This window comes from Ctenopharyngodon idella, chromosome 2 (genome assembly GCF_019924925.1).
Source record: "Ctenopharyngodon idella isolate HZGC_01 chromosome 2, HZGC01, whole genome shotgun sequence".
In the NCBI taxonomy this organism is placed as follows: domain Eukaryota; kingdom Metazoa; phylum Chordata; class Actinopteri; order Cypriniformes; family Xenocyprididae; genus Ctenopharyngodon; species Ctenopharyngodon idella.
In genome coordinates, this window is record NC_067221.1 from 32489521 (window position 1) to 32510315 (window position 20795).

The 20795-nt window shown below is 36.7% G+C and overlaps 1 protein-coding gene across 3 annotated transcripts in view; it reads right to left on the minus strand.

Annotated features, from left to right (window-relative positions):
• dab1b (DAB adaptor protein 1b) overlaps positions 1–19817 on the minus strand; it is a 44285-nt gene extending 24468 nt beyond the window's left edge. For 2 of the 3 annotated variants that reach the window (XM_051882951.1, XM_051882940.1), the window contains exons 1-2: positions 19461–19817; positions 7411–7733 (exon numbers count right to left, since the gene is read on the minus strand). In XM_051882951.1, the coding sequence (XP_051738911.1) occupies positions 7411–7477 (67 nt within the window). In that variant the 5' untranslated portion in view covers positions 7478–7733; positions 19461–19817. The remainder of the gene's footprint in view (positions 1–7410; positions 7734–19460) is intronic. The other variant, XM_051882937.1, reaches the window with a different exon arrangement.
• Positions 19818–20795: the final 978 nt, after the last annotated feature.

Sequence of the window (20795 nt, forward strand, 5' to 3'; positions counted from 1 at the left end):
AGTATAGACACAAGTGAATTCTTTATTCATCTCTGGAGAGCCAAGAACGACCTAATTGCATGGGTTTATCAGGTTAATGCAGATGATGAGTTGAGGGGAGATGAAACTGGAGTGTGGTTCCACTGCAAATTATCGATCTTAATGAAGAGAGTGATGAATTGGTACAAGTGAGAGATTGTCATCATGATTGGCCATTTCGGTTTGAAGCTTGAGATAACCCATTTCTGTGACAGATGCTGTGGAAAAGATATAGGACTATCTAATTTCATTAATTGTTTTTGCCAATGTAATATTAAAGGAACACTTCACTTTTTTTTGAAAATAGGCTCATTTTCCAACTCCCCTAGAGTTAAACAGTTGAGTTTTACCATTTTCGAATCCATTCAGCCGATCTCCGGGTCTGGCGGTACCACTTTTAGCATAGCTTAGCATAGTTCATTGAATCTGATTAGACCGTTAGCATCTCGCTCAAAAATGACCAAAGAGTTTCGATATTTTTCCTATTTGCAGCAGGCGCAATAATATTGCGCAGCGTCTCTCACAAATGTCTCCATGATTGCAAGGCACACTCCCTGTGCAAGCAGGGGGTCACAGGCGCTGCGTAATATCATTGCGCCTGCTGCACCCATGGTACGGCAGCAAAGTTCCTTGATTATTACGCCACAATGAGAGTATAGTTCCTAGTCATATCGGCCTAGAAAATTATATCACTTGTGTGTGTAGTGTTACTTAATTTTGTAAAAAAAAAAAAAAAAAAAAAATTAGATTTTTTGATTTTTGATTATTTTGTGCAACAGTCCCCAGTAAGGCCTGAGGTAAAACCTCAGACATCATGAGTTTGAGTCCCAGCTGAAGGTCCTTTTTCCCTTATTGCCTCTACTATAGTTTCATGTCTATTCTCATATTGTCCTGTCTATTAAAGGTGAAATGGACATATCACTACTATGCAGATCATATGTAGTTCTGTCTGTCGTTACAACCCACTGACCCCATCATCTCAGCTTGTATCTCTGTCTGCCTTTCAGATATCTCAGTTTGGATGAAGAGACGTTACTTTCAGCTTAACTTTGTGAAGGCAGAGCTCTTTGCACTAGTTTGTTAGTCAACCACAGCATCACTGTTCAACACTGGGAACCTGGTGGTTAGGTTTGATGACCAGTTAAGCTTTACTAACCACATCTGAACAATGGCCTTTACTAAAACTTTGTCCAAGTTTGACTAAATTCAAGACTGGACTACTAGAAATTTATATTGGCCGGCCTACTGGCCAGCATGACTAAGCCTTAGCAGATGATCCAGAGGTCTTCATTCAGCCTCTCCTGGTCCCACTCCACTGGCTTCACTAGCATTCACATCAAATTTAAAGCCTTGATGCTGAGCTTTAGGACTGCCACATCCTCCTATACTCATTCAAGTGTATGCTCCCTCCCACAAGTTGCGGTCAGTGAACGAGCAGCTCTTGGTTGTGAGGTCACTTTCCAAAACCCTTACGTGTTCCACTCATCTACTTTATATGCTAGTTTATACTTTTAATGCCAAAGCCAAGCATTGTGTACTATGAATATTGTTGACAAATTGTTTGAGATGTCGCTTTTAAGTCACTATGGATTAAAGAGTCTGCTAAATGAATTATTCTAAATGTAAATTTAATATGCTACTCTCAATGCTTTAGACAGTAAACAAAAATCTCACTGACGCTAATAAGACTCCACACATTTACAGCACAGCAGTAGCTCAGCAGTAACAACTGCTTTCACATTATTTTCTGCCATTTTTTTATCTAATGGGTTCAAAAACATATTTTATGCAAGTTCTACTGCTAACCAAATTGATCCAGTACATATTCTGTTAATAGATAAACAAAAGATAATTTAACTGAAATTACACCAGAGAAAAGGTAGAACAGCCAATTGTATATATTAATTAGCTTTTACTCATCTGATTCATAGAGTGAAGACTGAATTGCAAAAAGTTTCTTTTAATGTTGTGGTTAATATTAAAAGCACATTAAAAGCAAGTTTTTAATGGTCTTAACCACAAATTATTGGTCAGGAAATTACAAAAGCAAATTCACTTAAAAGCCATTGCAAAGTACCATGTTTTTGGCAGAATACAAGAAGTTGTGTGTGAAGTGATGAATCACAATGAAATGGTGATGCTCCAGAGTGGTGTCTTCGAAAATATGCTGATAAATATAATAATAAATATATCAGTGAAGCATGGAGGAAGAGGTGTCATTGTGTGAGGAGCCTTTTTAGCTGCTGATATTGGTAAGCTAGAATACAAGAGAATTTTGCAGAATGGCTTGCTTCCCACAAATTAAAAGTTGTTATCTAAAGAGGAATGATCAGATGTTATTTTCCAACAAGACAATTTAGTCTTACATTAAACTCAAACTATTTTTCAACTACTCATAAACAGTTGGATGCCAATAAAATTGAGTGGAACAACACTGACTCTTCTTTCTGTAAAAAGCTGTCTGCAGAGGATGTTCCATGCTACATTACTTTATCTACAGTAGTTGTGCACTTCTTGCTAATTTCCTGGCCAGTGATTTGTGAATAAAATGGTTAAGACCATTGAAAGGACACTAAATATTTTGCCATTTTACTTTACTTTACTTTACTTACCCAGGAGTATATAACCTTAACTAAGAGACTAAGAAATTCAGCTCAGCACATGCTCTGACATAAGCAGAAAAGTTAGTTAAAGGTGAATGCACTAAAGCTGTTGGGAGATAAACAGCTGGAAAGAAAGAGCAGACAGACAGACAATAAAACTGAATAAAATAAAATGCTGTCATTATTTACTCCTTTTCATGTAGTTCCAAACCAAATATGAATAAAACAGAATTATTTTTATTTATTTTTATTTTTTTTGCTTTTCATATCTCTCTTGTGTATATTCTCTTTTATTCTAAACCTGCACAACACTAAAACTAAAACCCATCAATTAAACATGACATAAATTTATTAGGATCAGAACATATACTGTAGGTGAACCTCATGAAGAAATGCCCAGGCTATATTTCACCCTTAAATAAGGCCTATTTTCCAAAGAAATTATGGCCTATTTTAGGACCATTAAGACCATTGTCTTGTTTTTAGTGAGACCATTGTAAAAACATTATTTTCAAGCAAACAACTTCATGTGATTCATCCATATAATCCTTTAACTGTTACGGTTTAAAAACTGAAACATAAAACCGCTCCGCTCAATATTTTGTTCTATTCTCACAGGAAAATGCATAATCTTATTGGTTCCGGTGTAATGAAAGTAGATCAGTGAATTTCCTAGAGGACCATGTGTCAGCCATCAAATGTTCAACAGTTCGGTGAGAGCAAGACAGATGGGCAGCATATGGGGAGGAGGAAGAGACTCTCTAGACACCCCAATCTGTCAAGAGGCTGTTTAGTTTTTGGAGGCCTGACACAGAAACTCATTGACCTTTTAACCCCCACGAGACAAATGACCAGATATGCCTCATATTCAATGCAGAATATTCAGCACTTTATTTATAATGAATCCGCTGGGTTTCAAAGAGAAGTTAGGACAGTTGGGACAGTATAAATAGAAAATCATGTTTTTAGCAAACTTTGATAAAATCATAATTTTAGTCTTTTGGAAATCAATACACTTTTTTTTTTTTTTAAAATTAAAAAATGTGACTTTTTTCACTAGTTTTTTTTTTTTTTTTTTTTCAACTGAAAAACTAGACTAGTAGAAAGGGGCAGAGGTGTAATAAGAACACAAGAACAGAAAAATAACACAAATAAGAACAGAAAAAGGAGACATTTTAAATAAATAGAAGTTATAGTCATTTCTAATGTCTGATATATTTCCAACATTAATATAGCTTTGTGTGTCTGAGATTCTAATGCATAGCTCAAATTTTGATGGAGGTCTTTAGCATAATAGCACAATGATTAGTCATGAATACAGGAATATTAATCAGAATTAGGCATTATGCCACTAACGCAATCATTGACCTTTCAAGCAAAGAAATGCACAATAAATAAATGGGAGATTGTTGTCACTAAGTGGTTCTTGGATATTCTGATTTGAACAAAGGAGACCTGAGAGGTTTGAGAACCTCAGGATGAAGAGGTCGCCAACTGACCATGTGCTACATCTGGACACAAGACTGGTTGCATTAATAAATATTAATTGGTTCCTTAAATAAAAATGAATTGATGAGATTCACAATGTGGATAGAATCCATAGGGTGGGGCATGGCTGGGCAACTATAGCCCTCGAGATCCATTTTCCTGCTGAGTTTAGCTCCAGCCCTGATCAAACACACCTGCCTCGCAATGGGTTGTGAACAATATAAGCCGTTAGAGTGTTGTACCACATAAGTACATAAAATGTTATTTATATAGCACCTTTTAAAACAGTATTTACAAAATGCGTCATTGAAACACATGAATATCATATAATATCAACAGCAAAAAATAAAATAAAACCTATGTGTAAATACATTATATTTATGCATGATATGTATTATATATACCTTTTCACTTTTTTTTTTTTATCAAGTATGGACAGCATAAAAAAAAATCTGCTTTTTTATAAGGTGCTTCACAGTTTATGCCAATGATGCCCAAGACTACTACTAAGACTACTGCCCTAATCCAAGTAGAAATTTTTCACTCATTTATCAAGTGTATTGCAGTCAACAGGATCTAGTATTACACATTTAAAGAACATTGATGAAAGTGTCTCAGTGTGCTCAACCCAGAATGCCATTTCTGTTGCCATTATTTCACAGGCCGTGTTCATTTAATAAAAGTTTGACATTCTGCCAGAATTGCCATTGGTTACTATGTGTGTGTTTGTGCAGCTTGCATGACAGCTCTGTGCTTGAATCAGTTTTCAAATGGATTTCTGTCGGTAAGCAGCAGTTGCTATGGAGATGGAAAAAAATTCAAGGATGAGGCAATTTCATTTATCATTTATGGGTAGTGAGAGCAGAACACAGGTATACTGAATCTCTCATCAGATATCAAATATCAAAATGACAGCTAACAAACAATTTTACTATGTTACTTTTCAAAGTGGAACTCAACACCGCATCTTGGATTGATGCTATGGGATACGCCCTCAGCATGACCGGTGTCTGAAGCACCTGTGAAAACACGTTAAATATCATTGTCCGTCAACAGTCCATGACGCCATTAGAGGAGCGCCCATAAATATAAGAGGGCACCTGTGATACACGTCATTAGCTTTATTTGTCTTTAGGAGCCATTTGTAAATCTTCTTCTTCTTTGATCTCTAGCTGCCGCTTGGTTTGGATCATCTCCTAAGACCGTTCGCTGCTGTGGGTGCTAATGTTTGTCGAATTTCATTTACAAGACGTTTTCCTGGGGGTCCTTGGCTATGGACCTGGCCTCATCAAGGTTGAGACGTTGTTTTCTCAAGTTTTCACTGACATGTTTGATCCATATTTTCTTTGGCGCTGTTCTGGGACTTTCCACTGGAGTTTGTATGGTAACCTGCTGTCAGTCATTCTACAGATGCACTTTATCACTATGTCAGCTCAGCAATTTATCACTATTTGTTTTTTACATTTATAATAAATCTATAATGAACAAATACACAAGTCACCTACTGTAAATGAGGAAATGAGGAATTTCTTTCCTCATGTCGTGATTGTTTATGAGCTCATCTTATTTCTATAGTAACAGAACACTCCAGAACCTCTGCTGATAAGTGTGAGGTGTTCATTCTGCAAATTTAAATATGAACAAGTTATGACCACTGCGATGAAGCCCTGTGCAAAGGTGATTATCAGAAATAACTAGGGCTGCAACAACTAATCGATAAAAAGAATAATAATCGATAATGAAAATCATCAACAACGAATGTCATTATCGATTAGTCGATCCTGCCCACCATGCACGGAAAACTTCCACCAGTCACGTTAAATTACAGCACTGAATAACAAATTACTATGGACAAAATGCATCTAATAACAGTGAAAAAAAAACAGATTGAGCTGCTGCGGGAAAGGTACGTGATCCAAGCTGCCCAAAACATGAGAATTCTTTATTTTAAGCTTCAAGCTAACGCATTAGCATAATGTTTAACATGGTTTGCCCTGCCAGGTGCTTTGACAGATGCGTGTACTGTTTAATGTATGATATGTTTCCTCAGCACAAAACTTTCATTTTGCTGAAATATCTGTTGTTGGACGTTAAATTTAGGTTTAGAAGTCAACATGTAATTCAAGTATTTTATGAGAGTGTACTGTAAAGGGATAACAGCATATAATTGAATATAAATGTAAGACATTTCTTACATTTACAGGATAAAGGAATGACAGTAAGAGGTTACTGTGTCCAGAGTGAATGTGTGTGCTCCTGCAGAACATTTGCTTTATAGCTCTAACTATGCATATAGCATAGATAAAGATATATTCACAATATATGTTTTCATAGCATTCATTTGGCATGGTTGTATGAAGGATAGCATTGGGCAGGATGTGGAAAATTAAAAAAAAAAAAAAAGGGAAATTGGGGTTTTTGTCCGATTAATCGATTAATCGAAGAAATAATCGGCCAACCAAATTGATTATCAAAATAATCGTTAGTTGCAGCCTTAGAAATAACAAATTAAATGTCAGTTTGCTCATCACCCAAAACTCTTATACGAATTCAGAAGACTTGGAATATAAAGTGTCGAATTGATGTTGCTGTTATGTTACTGTTATGGGTTTTTTTGGAGTTTGACAGCCTCTGTTCACCTTATAGAGTATGGAAAAGGGCGGTGTGAATATTTTCTTCTGAGTTTCACAGAAAAAAGTCATACAGGTTTTAAACAACATGGGTGATCACATAGTGGTAAGAAAGTTGTCACCATTATGTTCAGTTTAGTTTTGTTCATGGACTTTTAGTTTGTAATTCTTCAGTTCCTGTGTTCTTTGATTTTCCCACAACTAATCTGTAACCATGGACACTAACTATCATCACAGCTGTTTGTATTTAAGTTCCCACTGTTCACTTAATCTTTGTCTGGTCACCATTACGTTAAGTGTGTTCCTGCCTGCTCGCCTGCCTTGTGGATTTATTATTAAACGTTGTGTTTCGGAACTCTATTCATTGTCTTCATCTGTATTCCTGCAAACACCCATGACTGAAGTAATGCCAGTATTTTCTAACTTCTATAAAATGATTTATACAAAAATCTGTATACAGTTATCATAAAGGATGAGAAAACCTATGGAAATTATTAAAATCATGGCAAATATTGTGAGAGAAATATTTTTAGATAATACACAGTGAGCGAGTCGGAAGCTGGAATGTTTGCCTTAATAGGTCATGATAGGAAAGACAAGAGACTGTGGTGGAACAATGTTTGCACAATGACATTAAAGAAATTCATTAGCACCCCCGCCACTGAACTGACCTCTTCTCCTGGACTCCTTTTTGACACTGAGTTTGACATCTGCTTGATGCTCTGCCTCTGTTGACATCCTCCTGTGTCTCTATTCCTCTCAGTAGCATGGAGATGGTTATCTTGTAGTATCCTCTAGTCATCTGAGGCAAATTCAAAATGCTGCATTGTTGTCCACAACACAAGGAACTGGTCCAGTTAGTGCGATTGTCTATATTTCTTCTGTACTTTCCTGCATACAATTTAACAGTGTTCCTCTGTGTTCGCAGCAGATCCAGTGGCATTCACATTATTTAATTATTCTTAGTCTGCATCCAAACTGATTGGTTGTCACTCTGTGGAGAGAGATAGATATAGAAGAGGTATTTTATCACAAATTGTACAGATGTTGCTATTATACATTTGCTGAAATTAAAGTACTTTCCCATTTGACTTATGAACAACTAAGGACCTCATTTCTGATTTGAGAGAAACTCTCTTAAGTATACTCTATCATATTTGATACACAAATTTTTAAGGCTTCTTTATTATCAACGTAATCAAAACTGGAAAAAAAGTATTTCACCCAATCTACTACATGATTTCTGCCCTCTAAGCAATAGCCAAACTGAAAGGCCTTTTAGTCTAATTGTAAAAAACGTCCTCCTTCAGGCATCCTTCACGCATCTCTTTTTGCTGTGAAATCTTTACTGATTTTTATGAAGTAAATGTAATATTAGTAATATTTCAAGACAAACACTTACTGGACTGAAGCAGCTTTGGTTTACTAAATTATCCATACATCATTTTTTTTTTAGAAAAATCATGAGTATCAAATACGATCCATTAGGCTTTTGAGGAAGGTTTATTTGTTCATCTCTCAATCATCATTGTATTGCATTGCATTACAGTATATGTTTTAAAACTACATAGCTTTGATCATAAAACTTAGCATTTAAATATCACCATATTTTTGGCAGATATACTGTAGAGTGACTGATATTTATATTAATTTTATGTAAGCACAGTATGTGCTATAGAAATCGTTGTTTTACATTACAAGAATATCACCTTACACTTTGGCTATATAAATATCCAATACCAAATTGCATATTTTTGCTTGGTTTGAGTGCAAATCATTTCACTCTGCTGCCATTTTTGAAACGCTTCTCATTACATCATGCAAGTACAGCTCCCATCTCTTTTAATGGGGAAACATCAAATTCTTCAAAGCTGTTCACCAAGCGAACTATCAAAGTTTAAACGTTTAAAGTTTAAAGTTGTTTCTTACACTCAAATGGCATTAAAAAAGAGTATATTGTGAATGTGCATGTGCAGTCCTAAGTGCAAATCTCAGGTTTCTATGGGAACTGGAGCTTGTAATGGCAGCTGAAGATATGCAATGACTTTACCAACTGCTGACTGGTTCTTTTATTCAGAAGGCAGGACGTATTCATAGTAATATGAGTGCCCCATCTTTGTATATCTATAGTCTTTGGTATCATAAAAGCATAATGTATCAAATATGATACTCGAAAACAAAAACCACAAACTTTTAAATTGTTATTATTATTATTAGATTTTGCATAAAGTTTCAACAAACTTCTATTCATAATGTTCATTAAAATATAAAACTTTTAGAGTTTAATTTGTATTAAATAAGTAGTATTCCGCAAAATATCTAACAATTCTGACCACTAAACTGAAGAACATTATTCTCTCTTCAAAGACTTGAGCGCTTCTGCTGGTGAAGTCATGCATCATTAATAAACAAGCTTTCATTTGCAAATAACTGATGAATGTTAGGAAAGCTGCTGCCTGTGATCAGACTCCCGTAAAAGCACCTTAGGCAGCAGACCGAAACGTGTGCATGTCCATCTTTGCATCAAAAAAGGAAAATGCCTGTTTTGTCACTCTGGGACAATGCGTTTTTTATTATGAACATGCCTGTCTGACAAAAGAATGATTTAATGTGATGAATGACTGCTCTTTAAACCCCTTTTTAACTAGGTCACCACACCGCTCAATCTGCTGTGTGGTTAAAGAGCTCAAGCACTGCCTCTCATCTGGGTCAGAGCTGAGAAGCATTGCTATTGCCTGAACTGTCTCACAAATATGCTTGCTCACATTCATTTGGGACAAATTTTACAGGTTTGTAATCTGCTATCCGACTGTCACGTGTCTTCAGGTTTTGTTATTGTTTCATTTTGGTTTATGCCTACAGCTTTCTCTTATTTTGTTCATTGTCTTCTCCTGTCTTGATTGTCTCTTGTTGTACCATTAGTTTCTTGTGTATTTATAGCCGTCATGTTTTGTTGTATTAAAAATGTATCATGTTTATCCATTTCATGTCATGTCCTTTCATGTCTAGTTTAAGTCAAGTAATTTTTCTTAATTTGTACATGTTCTTCATTTGTAGATGTCTGTAATCTTTTCCCTTAGAAGGCAGCTGGAGGCATTGAACACAACTGAGGAAAACCACCTGTCTCAAGAGACTAATTGCCTTGAGGGAATGCGGAAGACACAACAGGAAGATGAGGAGAAAATTAAGGTTTTTAAAAAAGCAAGCATAGCAACAGGCCAACAACCATATGCTTCTGCAGGTAATAGGCAATATTATAAATTCTCTGCATTCAGCACAAACAATGTCTCGGCATCACAGCCCTGGATTTTTCCATATCTACCACTGACAACCTCCAGTGCTTGCTCAATTTCCCAATCCTCTAAACCAGCAACCTGGCCCATTTCAGTTGTTCCCCAGCCAGTGATTGCCATTCCTCCACATCAGCACCTGTCTGTCTCATCTGAGAATCCACAGCCAGCACGTGATCAGTACTAGTCAGCGTAACACAAATATACTGTTCACGAGTTCACACTTAGATATAGTAAAGGTTATGCATATTTGGCGTGCTGTCCAGGGGGAGGGCTCTGAGCTCGGAATTTTGCCCTGAACCCAGAGTATTCCCCCGATTGTGATAAGAATAGTTAGGACTAGAAGTAAGGAGATGTGGTGGAGGGATGCTGATAAACTGTCAATGAACAGAGGTAAGTCTGTTGTATACATACCTCTTATCGGTAATTGAGTTTATTAACTAAATCTCATGTCAATTAGGTTAATTATCTGAACGTGCTCCTCCCGAACTTTGTTAATAAAACATTATTTAATTGGGGGAAAGCTTGTTTGTTTACACCTACTGTAAATACCTATAACATACAAATACTTTACGTTTTAAAATTATGGTTACTAAACAAATATAAATCTGTTTGTTACCCTGCAGAATTCTGTAGGTCATGTCATCGAAATTGAAAACCAAAGCACACCTGTTTATCTTAAAATGTTGTGTAATTGCTCCTCTCTGGAAAACAAGTTTTCAACAAATGTTTAACAATATTAAGAAAAATTAACAACTGACAGTGTATATGACATGACAAAGATGTATTCACATAATCACATATGTGTAACTTTAAATAAGGACAAAAATTTGGCTAAAAACTATAAACCTTTAAAGAAAGACTATTTATAAAAATAAACTGCTTAAGGACAGTAGTTTTTATTTTATCATATCCCTGGTTTTCTAAAGTTTATTATACAGCGATCAGGCATAACATTATGACCACCTTCCTAATATTGTGCTGGTCCCCCTTTTGCTGCCAAAACAGCCCTGACCCGTCGAGGCATGGACTCTACTAGACCCCTGAAGGTGTGCTGTGGTATCTGGCACCAAGATGTTAGCAGCAGATCCTTTAAGTCCTTTAAGTAAGTTTCGAGGTGGGGCCTCCATGGATCGGACTCGTTTGTTCAGCGCATCCCACAGATGCTCGATTGGATTGAGATCTGGGGAATTTGGAGGCCAAGTCAACACCTCAAACTCGTTGTTGTGCTCCTCAGACCATTCCTGAACTATTTTTACTTTGTGGCAGGGCACATTATCCTGCTGAAAGAGGCCACAGCCACCAGGGAATACTATTTCCATGAAACAGTGTACATGGTCCGTGTCAAAGTATATCCACATGGATGACAGGACCCAAGGTTTCCCAGCAGAACATTGCCCAAAGCATCACACTGCCTCCGCCAGCTTGCCTTCTTCCCATAGTGCATCCTGGTGCCATGTGTTCCCCAGGTAAGTGGAGCACACGCACCTGGCCATCCATGTGATGTAAAAGAAAACGTTCATCAGACCAGGCCACCTTCTTCCATTGCTCCATGGTCCAGTTCTGATGCTCATGTGCCCACATTAACAAGCTAAATCAGCTTGCCATAGTATATGGTTCAGTATGTGCATAAGATAAATTACGTAAAATATCAACAATTTCTTCAAGAAAATCCTTGTAGTGTCACATCTGATGTGTGTGTTTGACATCCTTAAGTAACACCCTTCTGTCAATATTAGAGTCACATATTAGAAAAAAATGAAAGAATAACATTTCATAAAGCAAATAATGTTCTACTACAAAACACTGCACCACTTGTTATCGTGAAAATTGCATAATGCACTGATCTCACCCCTGGACATAACTGGAAAGGCATTTGAAATATACTAATAGGTATATCGAGGAAAAGGCCTCCTGAACTCTAGTGTTGGTCTAAGTTAAATTAAATGTGCTGAATGACATTATTGATTAATGGTTTTGTAAAGTCATGTCTCCAGTAATTATAATAAGGCATGCATTTCAAGGCATGCAATATTGTGCTTTTATTATTGCATAAAGATATAATTTTATGCAATAAAAGAGCTTAACATGATATGTAAGCACCTTACTCCATGTTGAAAGGCCAGTATCAGCCATGAAGAGAGAAACTGAACTAAGGTCATGTGGTGCGCTTCAGTAGTAATGAGATCAAGCCATTCTACAGCATGACGTCGTTCCCCTGCAGGGTGTTCTGCTCACTATGCATCATATCTGTCTGTGCTTCTCTTTTAGTTTCCCTTTTATGGCAAAACTGTGTGAATGAGTAACTCAAAATTTTTAGAGCATAGAGGAAAAAAATATATATGAAAGCAACTCATAATTTGTGCAACTTTTCTGTGTTTTTGACATAACGAGTATTTTGGTAATTGAGTAATCGGGTCAATTATTTTGACGAGTAATCTGATTTATTTATTTATTTTTTTTGTGGTAATAAAAATAGACCAAAGCAAACAGCCTTTAAAATGACTTAAAATACATATATAATAATAATGAGGCAATTTTTTGTTCAAATAAAGTTTCAAAAGCAAGCAATCATGTGGTTTTATAGAACAACACTGTTAAATACACAATATAATATACATATTATAAACAATCAACTATTATAACAAATGCCTGCAGAGGACGCCAAAGGCCTGGTAATTGACCCTTCACTGGGAGTTTGATTGACAGGCGATCTAACCAATCATAATGCCGAATCCGCCGTTACGTCTGAAAAAGTTAGGAGTTAGGAGTTAGTAGATTAACGTCGGTGGACTTGAACTTGAAAAATTGTGTGTACAGATGTCTTTCCGCGGATGAAACAACATTCCTTCTGATGTTCATTCATGTTTATTTGATGCTGCTATAAATTATCTAGTAGTAAGAGATGATTGGTTCTCACTGAGGCGCTAACTCACTTTACAAGAGATCAAATCCTTGTTTAATACTGGCCAAACGACATTTAATTCAGATGTTCACTTAATCTTTAATATTTGGTCACTTCATTATGATAGAAATGCTACAGCAACTGTAATTTCTTGAACAAGAATATGTGGACATGCAAACTCAGAGTGAGGGTTTGAACTTTTATTTTGAAATTGCGATGAACAACTGCTTGTATATTTAGAAACACATTGATGTATTCTCCTGTGCTGGTGTAGGTTTACTGTGTGTTCACACCGCCGCCGGCGAGAGCGTCAAAATTCACTCTGGCCGCCCTGCCAACAACACTGTCGAAAGATTCATGGACGCTCTGCCACAGATCGAATGCTTAAACTTTATTTAAAGGGGCCGCAAAGCAAACAAGCATGTTGATCTTGTGCAGACTGACCACAGGTAGGGTATAAGTTAACCTCATGAAATCTTTAAATGTGAAAGTAAGAAATTGATCAATGGAAATAACTTAGCAATTATACGTGTTTGCTAACAAAATAAAGCAGTTAAAAGCCGTTTGTGTGGTGTGGCTTTTGTGTTAATGGTTAAGTGCTAGTCTAATTTCAACATGCAGTTTATAGGAGATGTTTACTAGCCTTCGTCTTTAATTAACATTAACATTAAGTTGTGTGCAGCCTACATTACAAACTGTCCTGGTTGAAGTGTAGCCTTAAAGCAATTGGTCAAATCGGTTTTGTTTTGAGCAAATGAATTGCATTCCTGCTGAAAAACAAGCGTTCTGGCACCAAAATGTTGCCTGTAAATAGGCAAACGGACACGTCGTAAATGACTGGGAAACCCTCCAATGATCAACCTCTCCTCCATTTTGCTTCGGAACCAAAGTTTACAGGACTGCGTTCTCTGGAATCCTCTCAAGTGGAGGACTTCTACAATCCAATTGGTTGCTGCCAAACCGCGTCATAGCTCATTACCATAAAGTTGACCTGACTTCAACTATCCTCGACGCCCACACCGTCCAAGACACGCCGCGCCGCTGCTTGCCGGAGTTCACCACCGGCTCACATTGAAAATGAATGACTTCCTGTCACTTTGACGCTCTCGCCGGCGGCGGTGTAAACGCACGGTTATAAATGATTTACACTCACGTAGCTACGCAGGAGGAAGAGAATTCAGATGTTCAGGAGCCATCAATCTCGATTAGTAATGAGTTGAACAACGTTAATTCAGCTATTTCTCCATCACCAGCAACACTCCATTCTCCAATGTCTAACTCCCCTATAAGCCAGTGTATATACAGGTACATACAGCCATGTCTTAGGACAAATGTGCAATAATGGAAATGAATTAATCAATCATAATTTACTACAGCAGCGTTATGTGCATTCATTGCTGGTTAAGCCTTGGGCCAGCACCGAGGACATAACAGCCCCATCCAACTTGTCCACCATTGATGACCCTGCTACCCAGCCCAAACTCAGTTCATTTCCAGTCACCACTATAGCAGGCAAAGGAAGAAGTTTTAATGTCCAGTGGTATGAAAAGTTCCCATGGCTAGAGTACAGTACTGAAGCAGCCACTGAGAGATGATTTATAAAAACTGGCTTTAGTGACTGGAAGCATCTCTCCCAGTGTTGTTAAACACGAGGCTAGCAGGGCACAGGCTACAGTGCTGGGCAGGATACAGAAAAAGCCATAAACTAGGATGGGGAAATATAATTAACCAGCTGCACAAAGATGTTGTCAACAGTTCATTTGTGGAAAGGAATAGAGAACACATTAAAGTTGTAATATACCTCATTTTATTCTGTGCAAAACAAGACATTCTCTTGCGTGGGCATCGTGAAAACGAAGAGACACTGAACAAAGGCAACTTCTTAGAATTATTTATTTCAACTGATCTCGAGCTATCACCCAGAAATAAAAAGGTGACTGGACGAATTGCCTAGAAACGCGAAACTTAATAAAGGATGTGATTTTAAAGAAAACCTTTCCTAATGCAGTATATGTGCATTGTAACTCCCACCGCCTTAACCTCGTCCTGTGCACAACATCAAATGTGTCCCCTAGCGTATCAACATTTTATAATGTCATTAACTTGCATAGTTTCATGACGAGGTCACATAGGCATGCTAGACTTATGTAAATCCAGCAACAGCTGCGGCCAGGGAAAATGATGTTGGAGCTACTCAAGTGCAGCGAGTAAAGTGCTGACACTTTTGGGTCCTATATCGGAGACTCTTGCTGAATTTTCTGAAAGCTCAGGCCTGACAAAACTTGAGGCCGAGTCACTACTGCAACAAATGCAAACGAAAAAAATTCTGTTTCTACTTGTAACGTTCAACAAGTTGTTTAAAACGAGTGACAATGCCACTAAGGGCTTGAAGTATATCAGTAACAGATTGCATCGATCTAATCTAAGGGCTTCAGGAGACCTACGTTCAGGAATGAAGAAAATGACATTGATAAAGCAATGGCACTGACGGATGATTTGATGAAAAGGCATGACATTGTGAAAGAGGAAGTTGCCAGCTAAGTTGGGAGAAAGTCTACCATGGGCAAGACAAGCAGATCATGGAACTGAACACCCGTTTTAAGGCTGACACGTACAGGTTAATGAGAGCTGCTGCTGCTTTTCCTGTGTAGTTGCCTTGTCATTGTTGTTTATTTCATGTGAATTCAATGACTCATTATTAAATACTTGTTTCATTGCTGGATGAATCAGTGTTTTTCAACGAATCTTTTGAATGAACGATTCAATGACAAATACATTTTTTAACAGTCAGTTGTCGGCACCTAGTGGAATTAGATGTAATTGATGCAACCGTTATTTCATGTGCCAAGTTCGTTTCAAAAGGTAGTTTGCTCTATTTTGATCGCTATCGTAGACATCTGTGTTTAAATACTAACTTAAAACTTATATCTTTCAATACTTTAAATAAAAGGTCAAACAAGGAATACTTTCATCTGTGTTGCTATGTGTCATGAGAGAAAGTAACTGACCAGCTATAACACTCTGTCAAACGTATCTGCACAAGGTGCATTTTTGACATAACGCGCCACCCAGCATACCCAGTTATAAAAGTCACCACTCGCCACTGCCACCCTGTTTAACAATAAACTGGAGATCCAGTATTTTTGAGTTGAACAGTATGAGTCACTTTAAGTTGCATTAACGGGTTAGTTCACCCAAAAATAAAAAATATATCATTAATTACTCCCCCCCCTTTATTCACATATAAACATTGATCATCAAACATAAACAGAAGCACAACCGAACCTGATTGACGTGCGAGAAAAAAAACCTCTTGCAAAAACTCAAACGTGCTGCGTAACACGAGAACGAACCTCATTGGTTCTCGTTGTCAAGCAAACATGCCTGAGCTTTCGTTTACCACAGCTGATGTGTGAGTTGATGAATAAAAGCCTAAATTCAATCTGATACATATATATATTAGTTTTACAATCTCTTTATGAACTTTTTGAAGCGTCAAAGTTTCAGTTGCATAGCAGTCTATGGAGGGACAGAAAGCTCTCAGATTTCATCAAAAACATCTTCATTTGTGTTCTGAAGTTGAATGGGTTACGGGTTTGGAATGACATGAGGGTGAGTAATTAATGACAGAATTCTCATTTTTGGGTGAACTATCCCTTTAATTCCTGCTTGTCAACAACTCATTAGTACAGCGGATAAAAAAAAGTCTACACACCCCTGTTAAAACAGCTGGTTTTTGTGATATAAAAAATTTAATTAAGATAAATCAAGTCAGAACTTTTTACCTTTAACGCACCTTTAAAAATTAAAACCTATGCAATTCCACTGAAAACCAAAGTTTAAAAAAATAAAAACTTAAAATAACCTAACTGCATATATTTGCTTTATAATCATATTTATGGCTGTGTTCAGAAATAACCTATGAAGCTCATATGATATAGTACACTACACACCTGTAGACACTGATTAACTCCAAAAAATCTCAGCTTATGTCAGAAAGATTTTTTCGCTCAGTAAGGGCTACAAAAACATTGTCAAGGCATTAGATAAAGGAACACAGTGAAGACAACAAGTGGAAAATGTAGGACAGTGACATTATCAAGAACAGGGCATCCCTCCAAAACTGATGAGAAGACAAAGAGAAGGCTGTCAAGAGACCTACAGCATCATTAAAAGAGTTGCAGCTCTTTCTGGCAAGTACTGGTTGCTCCCTACATGTTAAAACTGTCTCCAGTATTCTCTATCTGTCTAGACTTTGAGGCAGGGTGGCAAAACATAGTTATGTTCCAAACTAAAGACAATGTCTAATTGGTCAGAACCCCTTTAATTTGATTGAATGTTTGTTCAGGTCAGGTCTCAGAAATGGAATATATTGCTAGAAATTTGGGATTTCATCCATTCACTCTCTTAAAAGTCATTCTTTCCTCTCTTTATTTCTTTCTGCAACTCGTGTGTGAGTGTGTGAATGTGTTAGATTAGTTTAGTAAAAAAAAAGTGTATTTAGATAGTTCAATAAAGTCTTGTTTGTATTTAAAGAGGAGTGTCTTGTGTTTTGTGCTTACAAGTTAATGACTTAAACTGCCGATCTTGTTACGGTAGTGCTTTCACAATACTTTGAATATTAATAGAGTTAATAGTTATGGCCTGTTCAATTGATCGCTGGGCGAATGGGTTCATTTGATAAGCCACAAAACAGTGATTCTGTCAAAATTTCCTATAATATTAACAACAATAATAACAAAAACGCCTGCGTCATGGTGCTTGTGGGAGACTGATAAGGAAGAGAGGAAATTGTTGAATAAAGTCATAATTTTTTTTTTTTTTTTTTTTTGGTGCACTAAAAGCATTCTCATCGCTTCATAACATTAAGTTTGAACCACTGTAGTCACGTGAACTGTTTTAAATATGTCTTTAGTACCTTCCTGGGCACTGAAGGTGTAAATTGAGGGTGAGTAATTAGTGACATAATTTTCATTTTTGGGTGAACTAACCCTTCAAGCTGTGAAATACCCTGCCATTATCTTTTTGAGTTGTTCCCACAGTGTCTGAGGATCCCGACTGGGACAAAAGCACTTTGTTTGTCTCCAAAATATGGTTCAGTAGGTACACACACCAAACAAGCACATACCTTGATTTCCTATAGACAACCTCAGAAACTTACTTTGGTCCATGAAAACCCATGCCCTATTAAATGTGTGATGTGAGGGTCAATCCTCTCAGTAGTATTAAAGTACTTAATATTCCATACTGATACTAGCCACAGAAAGTGAGGAAAAAAATGCTGCAATAATTGCCTTAATTATATTTAATGTGTTAAACATTTTCTACTAAATGCAGGAATTAACATGGTAAGTGTAAATATATGCACTTCAAATATTTTATAACGTTACATGTATTACAGGGACAATCCCCCTGAAGCAAGCTGATGTTAAGAGCCATGTTCAATTGGCATGCTTCTCAAACTTCTCAAAATTGTTGAATTTTTAAAGCATATGGTGACATTGATACTGCTGTTTTGTCCAGAGCCTTTATATATTAATGCTTTCCCCCTCACTGGGAATTATGAACACTTGGTCAACAACATCTGGCATGTACTGTAAAGGTAGGGTGAACACATGTCATCTTTTCTCTCTAACATGTCCTCTTTTTCAGACCTTAAAAAACGCATTGACTGGGATTTTTGATGTGTGTGTGTATGTGTGTGTATATATATATATATATATATATATATATATATATATTCTTCATGGAGTTGGACAGCAAGTCTTCCCACAACAGTTTAATTATTTATGGAAATTTAGGTTTTTTGTAGCACCTGGCTTTACACACCGAATCACCAACAGTATATTGACTTATTTATAATATGACATCAGAACAAAGATCACACATCATCTAAAAATTTAGCCAACAGATCAATTTCTCCCAGATATTCAAAATGCTTTGTAGGCTTATTTTCACCCAACAAGCACAAAACGTAACAACGCTAACACAATTTAACGTTCTAATAGTTGTATTCAGGTTTTATTTCCATAACTATAAAATAACGTAGCCTACAGGGAAAATTATTTTTCTATGTGTAACAAAATAACAGCACATATATAGCCTACTAGCTACTATGTACATTCTTAATAATTTGCATACTAAAATCAAAAAGTTAGGCAATGATTCACTTTTCTCGTGAAACATCTCAAGCAATTCACAGAAAAGAAAACATATGTATTTGAACTACAAATTAAATGTGCAGTTTATTCACAACATAGCAGATAGGCGACGTTTTTTTATTATTTCCTCCCTACGTTATTTCAGTCGTCGTCGAAAAAATATTGCAGAGAATTTAAACCATGAGCAAATCGCTTAATCGCTTTGATTAAGAGAACGACAGAATGAAGCAAAAATAAGTGCACTTTACCCAAACAAAGAGTTACATTTTTAAAAGTTCGGGCCAGTAATCTTGGCGCCGATGCATTTTTATTAATAAAATCGCCTGCGCACCTGTAACAGCAAACATCGCGTTGCATCTACTCACCTATTGCCAAACGTCGCTATTACTTCCAATGTATCGCTTTTATTTCACCCATTATCGGTGTCTAGCAGCTCCCATGGTCAAATTGTGAATTAAATCCAGTTTTTGCCGTTCAGCACATCTGCATGCGAAATGCAGACTGAACAAGTACCAGCATATCAAGTCGCTCAGTTTCAGCCTCTTCGATCAAACGTTACCCCACAACTACTCGATACCAAACATCACAATGGCGCTAGACAGAAATTAAATGTTTCTTCTCAACCAGAATAATCAGCTATGAAGAGAAATGAGGCGATGGGGAGGGAGGAGAGAGACCCCCGACAAAATAATTCAAATGCACAGAGGATAATGCGGAGATGAGTAAAGGGGGATGGGAGAGGATTAAGTGGAAATGGGGAATCAGAAGCCCACCCTTAAATGCATATAACAGATGCCCCCTCTTTTTATTTGTATATGCTTTTCACAGTCCATTTTTTTCCCCAAAACATCTATGTAATGTGGTGTCATGTATTAGCAAAATGTACATGTGAACTGTAAGGCTAATGTTTAGTTTGTTTGCCAACCTAAAATTGGCTGGAGTGCTGTATCCTTCACTCTCTGGCTGGCTGGCTGTAGTTGGCAGTAGTTAATAATATTTTAAGTCCACCATTAAAGTCTGGAGCAGATGCCTAATCTTATATGCATACATATATGTGTGTGTGTGTGTGTGTGTGTATATATATATATATATATATAATGCACACACACACTGTACATATGTATGCATATAAGATTAGGCATATGCTATATATATATATATATATATATACACACACACACACACACACACACACACACACAACCAAGAAGCACATTTAAAAAGCATTTACACATATACAGTGTGTGTGTGTGTGTGTGTGTGTGTGTGCGTGTGTAAATATATATATATATATATATATATATATATATATATATATATATATATATATATTCAAATTAAAAGACTACAGGGTCACTGAGTTTCACAATGATTGGTCACTTCTGTTGTAACATTTGCAATGGCTTTTACAATGTAGCCTATTTCTGAAACTCTGTTTTCAAAGCAGCACTGTGACATGACTGACCTGTGGCTTCATATAAACATATAAACACTAATCCAGAAATGTAACAGATGGTTGCAATCTCAGTTGTCATGCTTGTTGTTTTTATTGAGTGTTTTAATCCTGCTGGACCCTATCATTTGAATATGTTCTTATTATAAATATAGTCTAATCTAAAATCTGTCTGATTTCTAAAACTTTGATATGGTCATTTTGTAAAAAACATATCAAATTTACTCTCAGTGAGTGAACACATGAA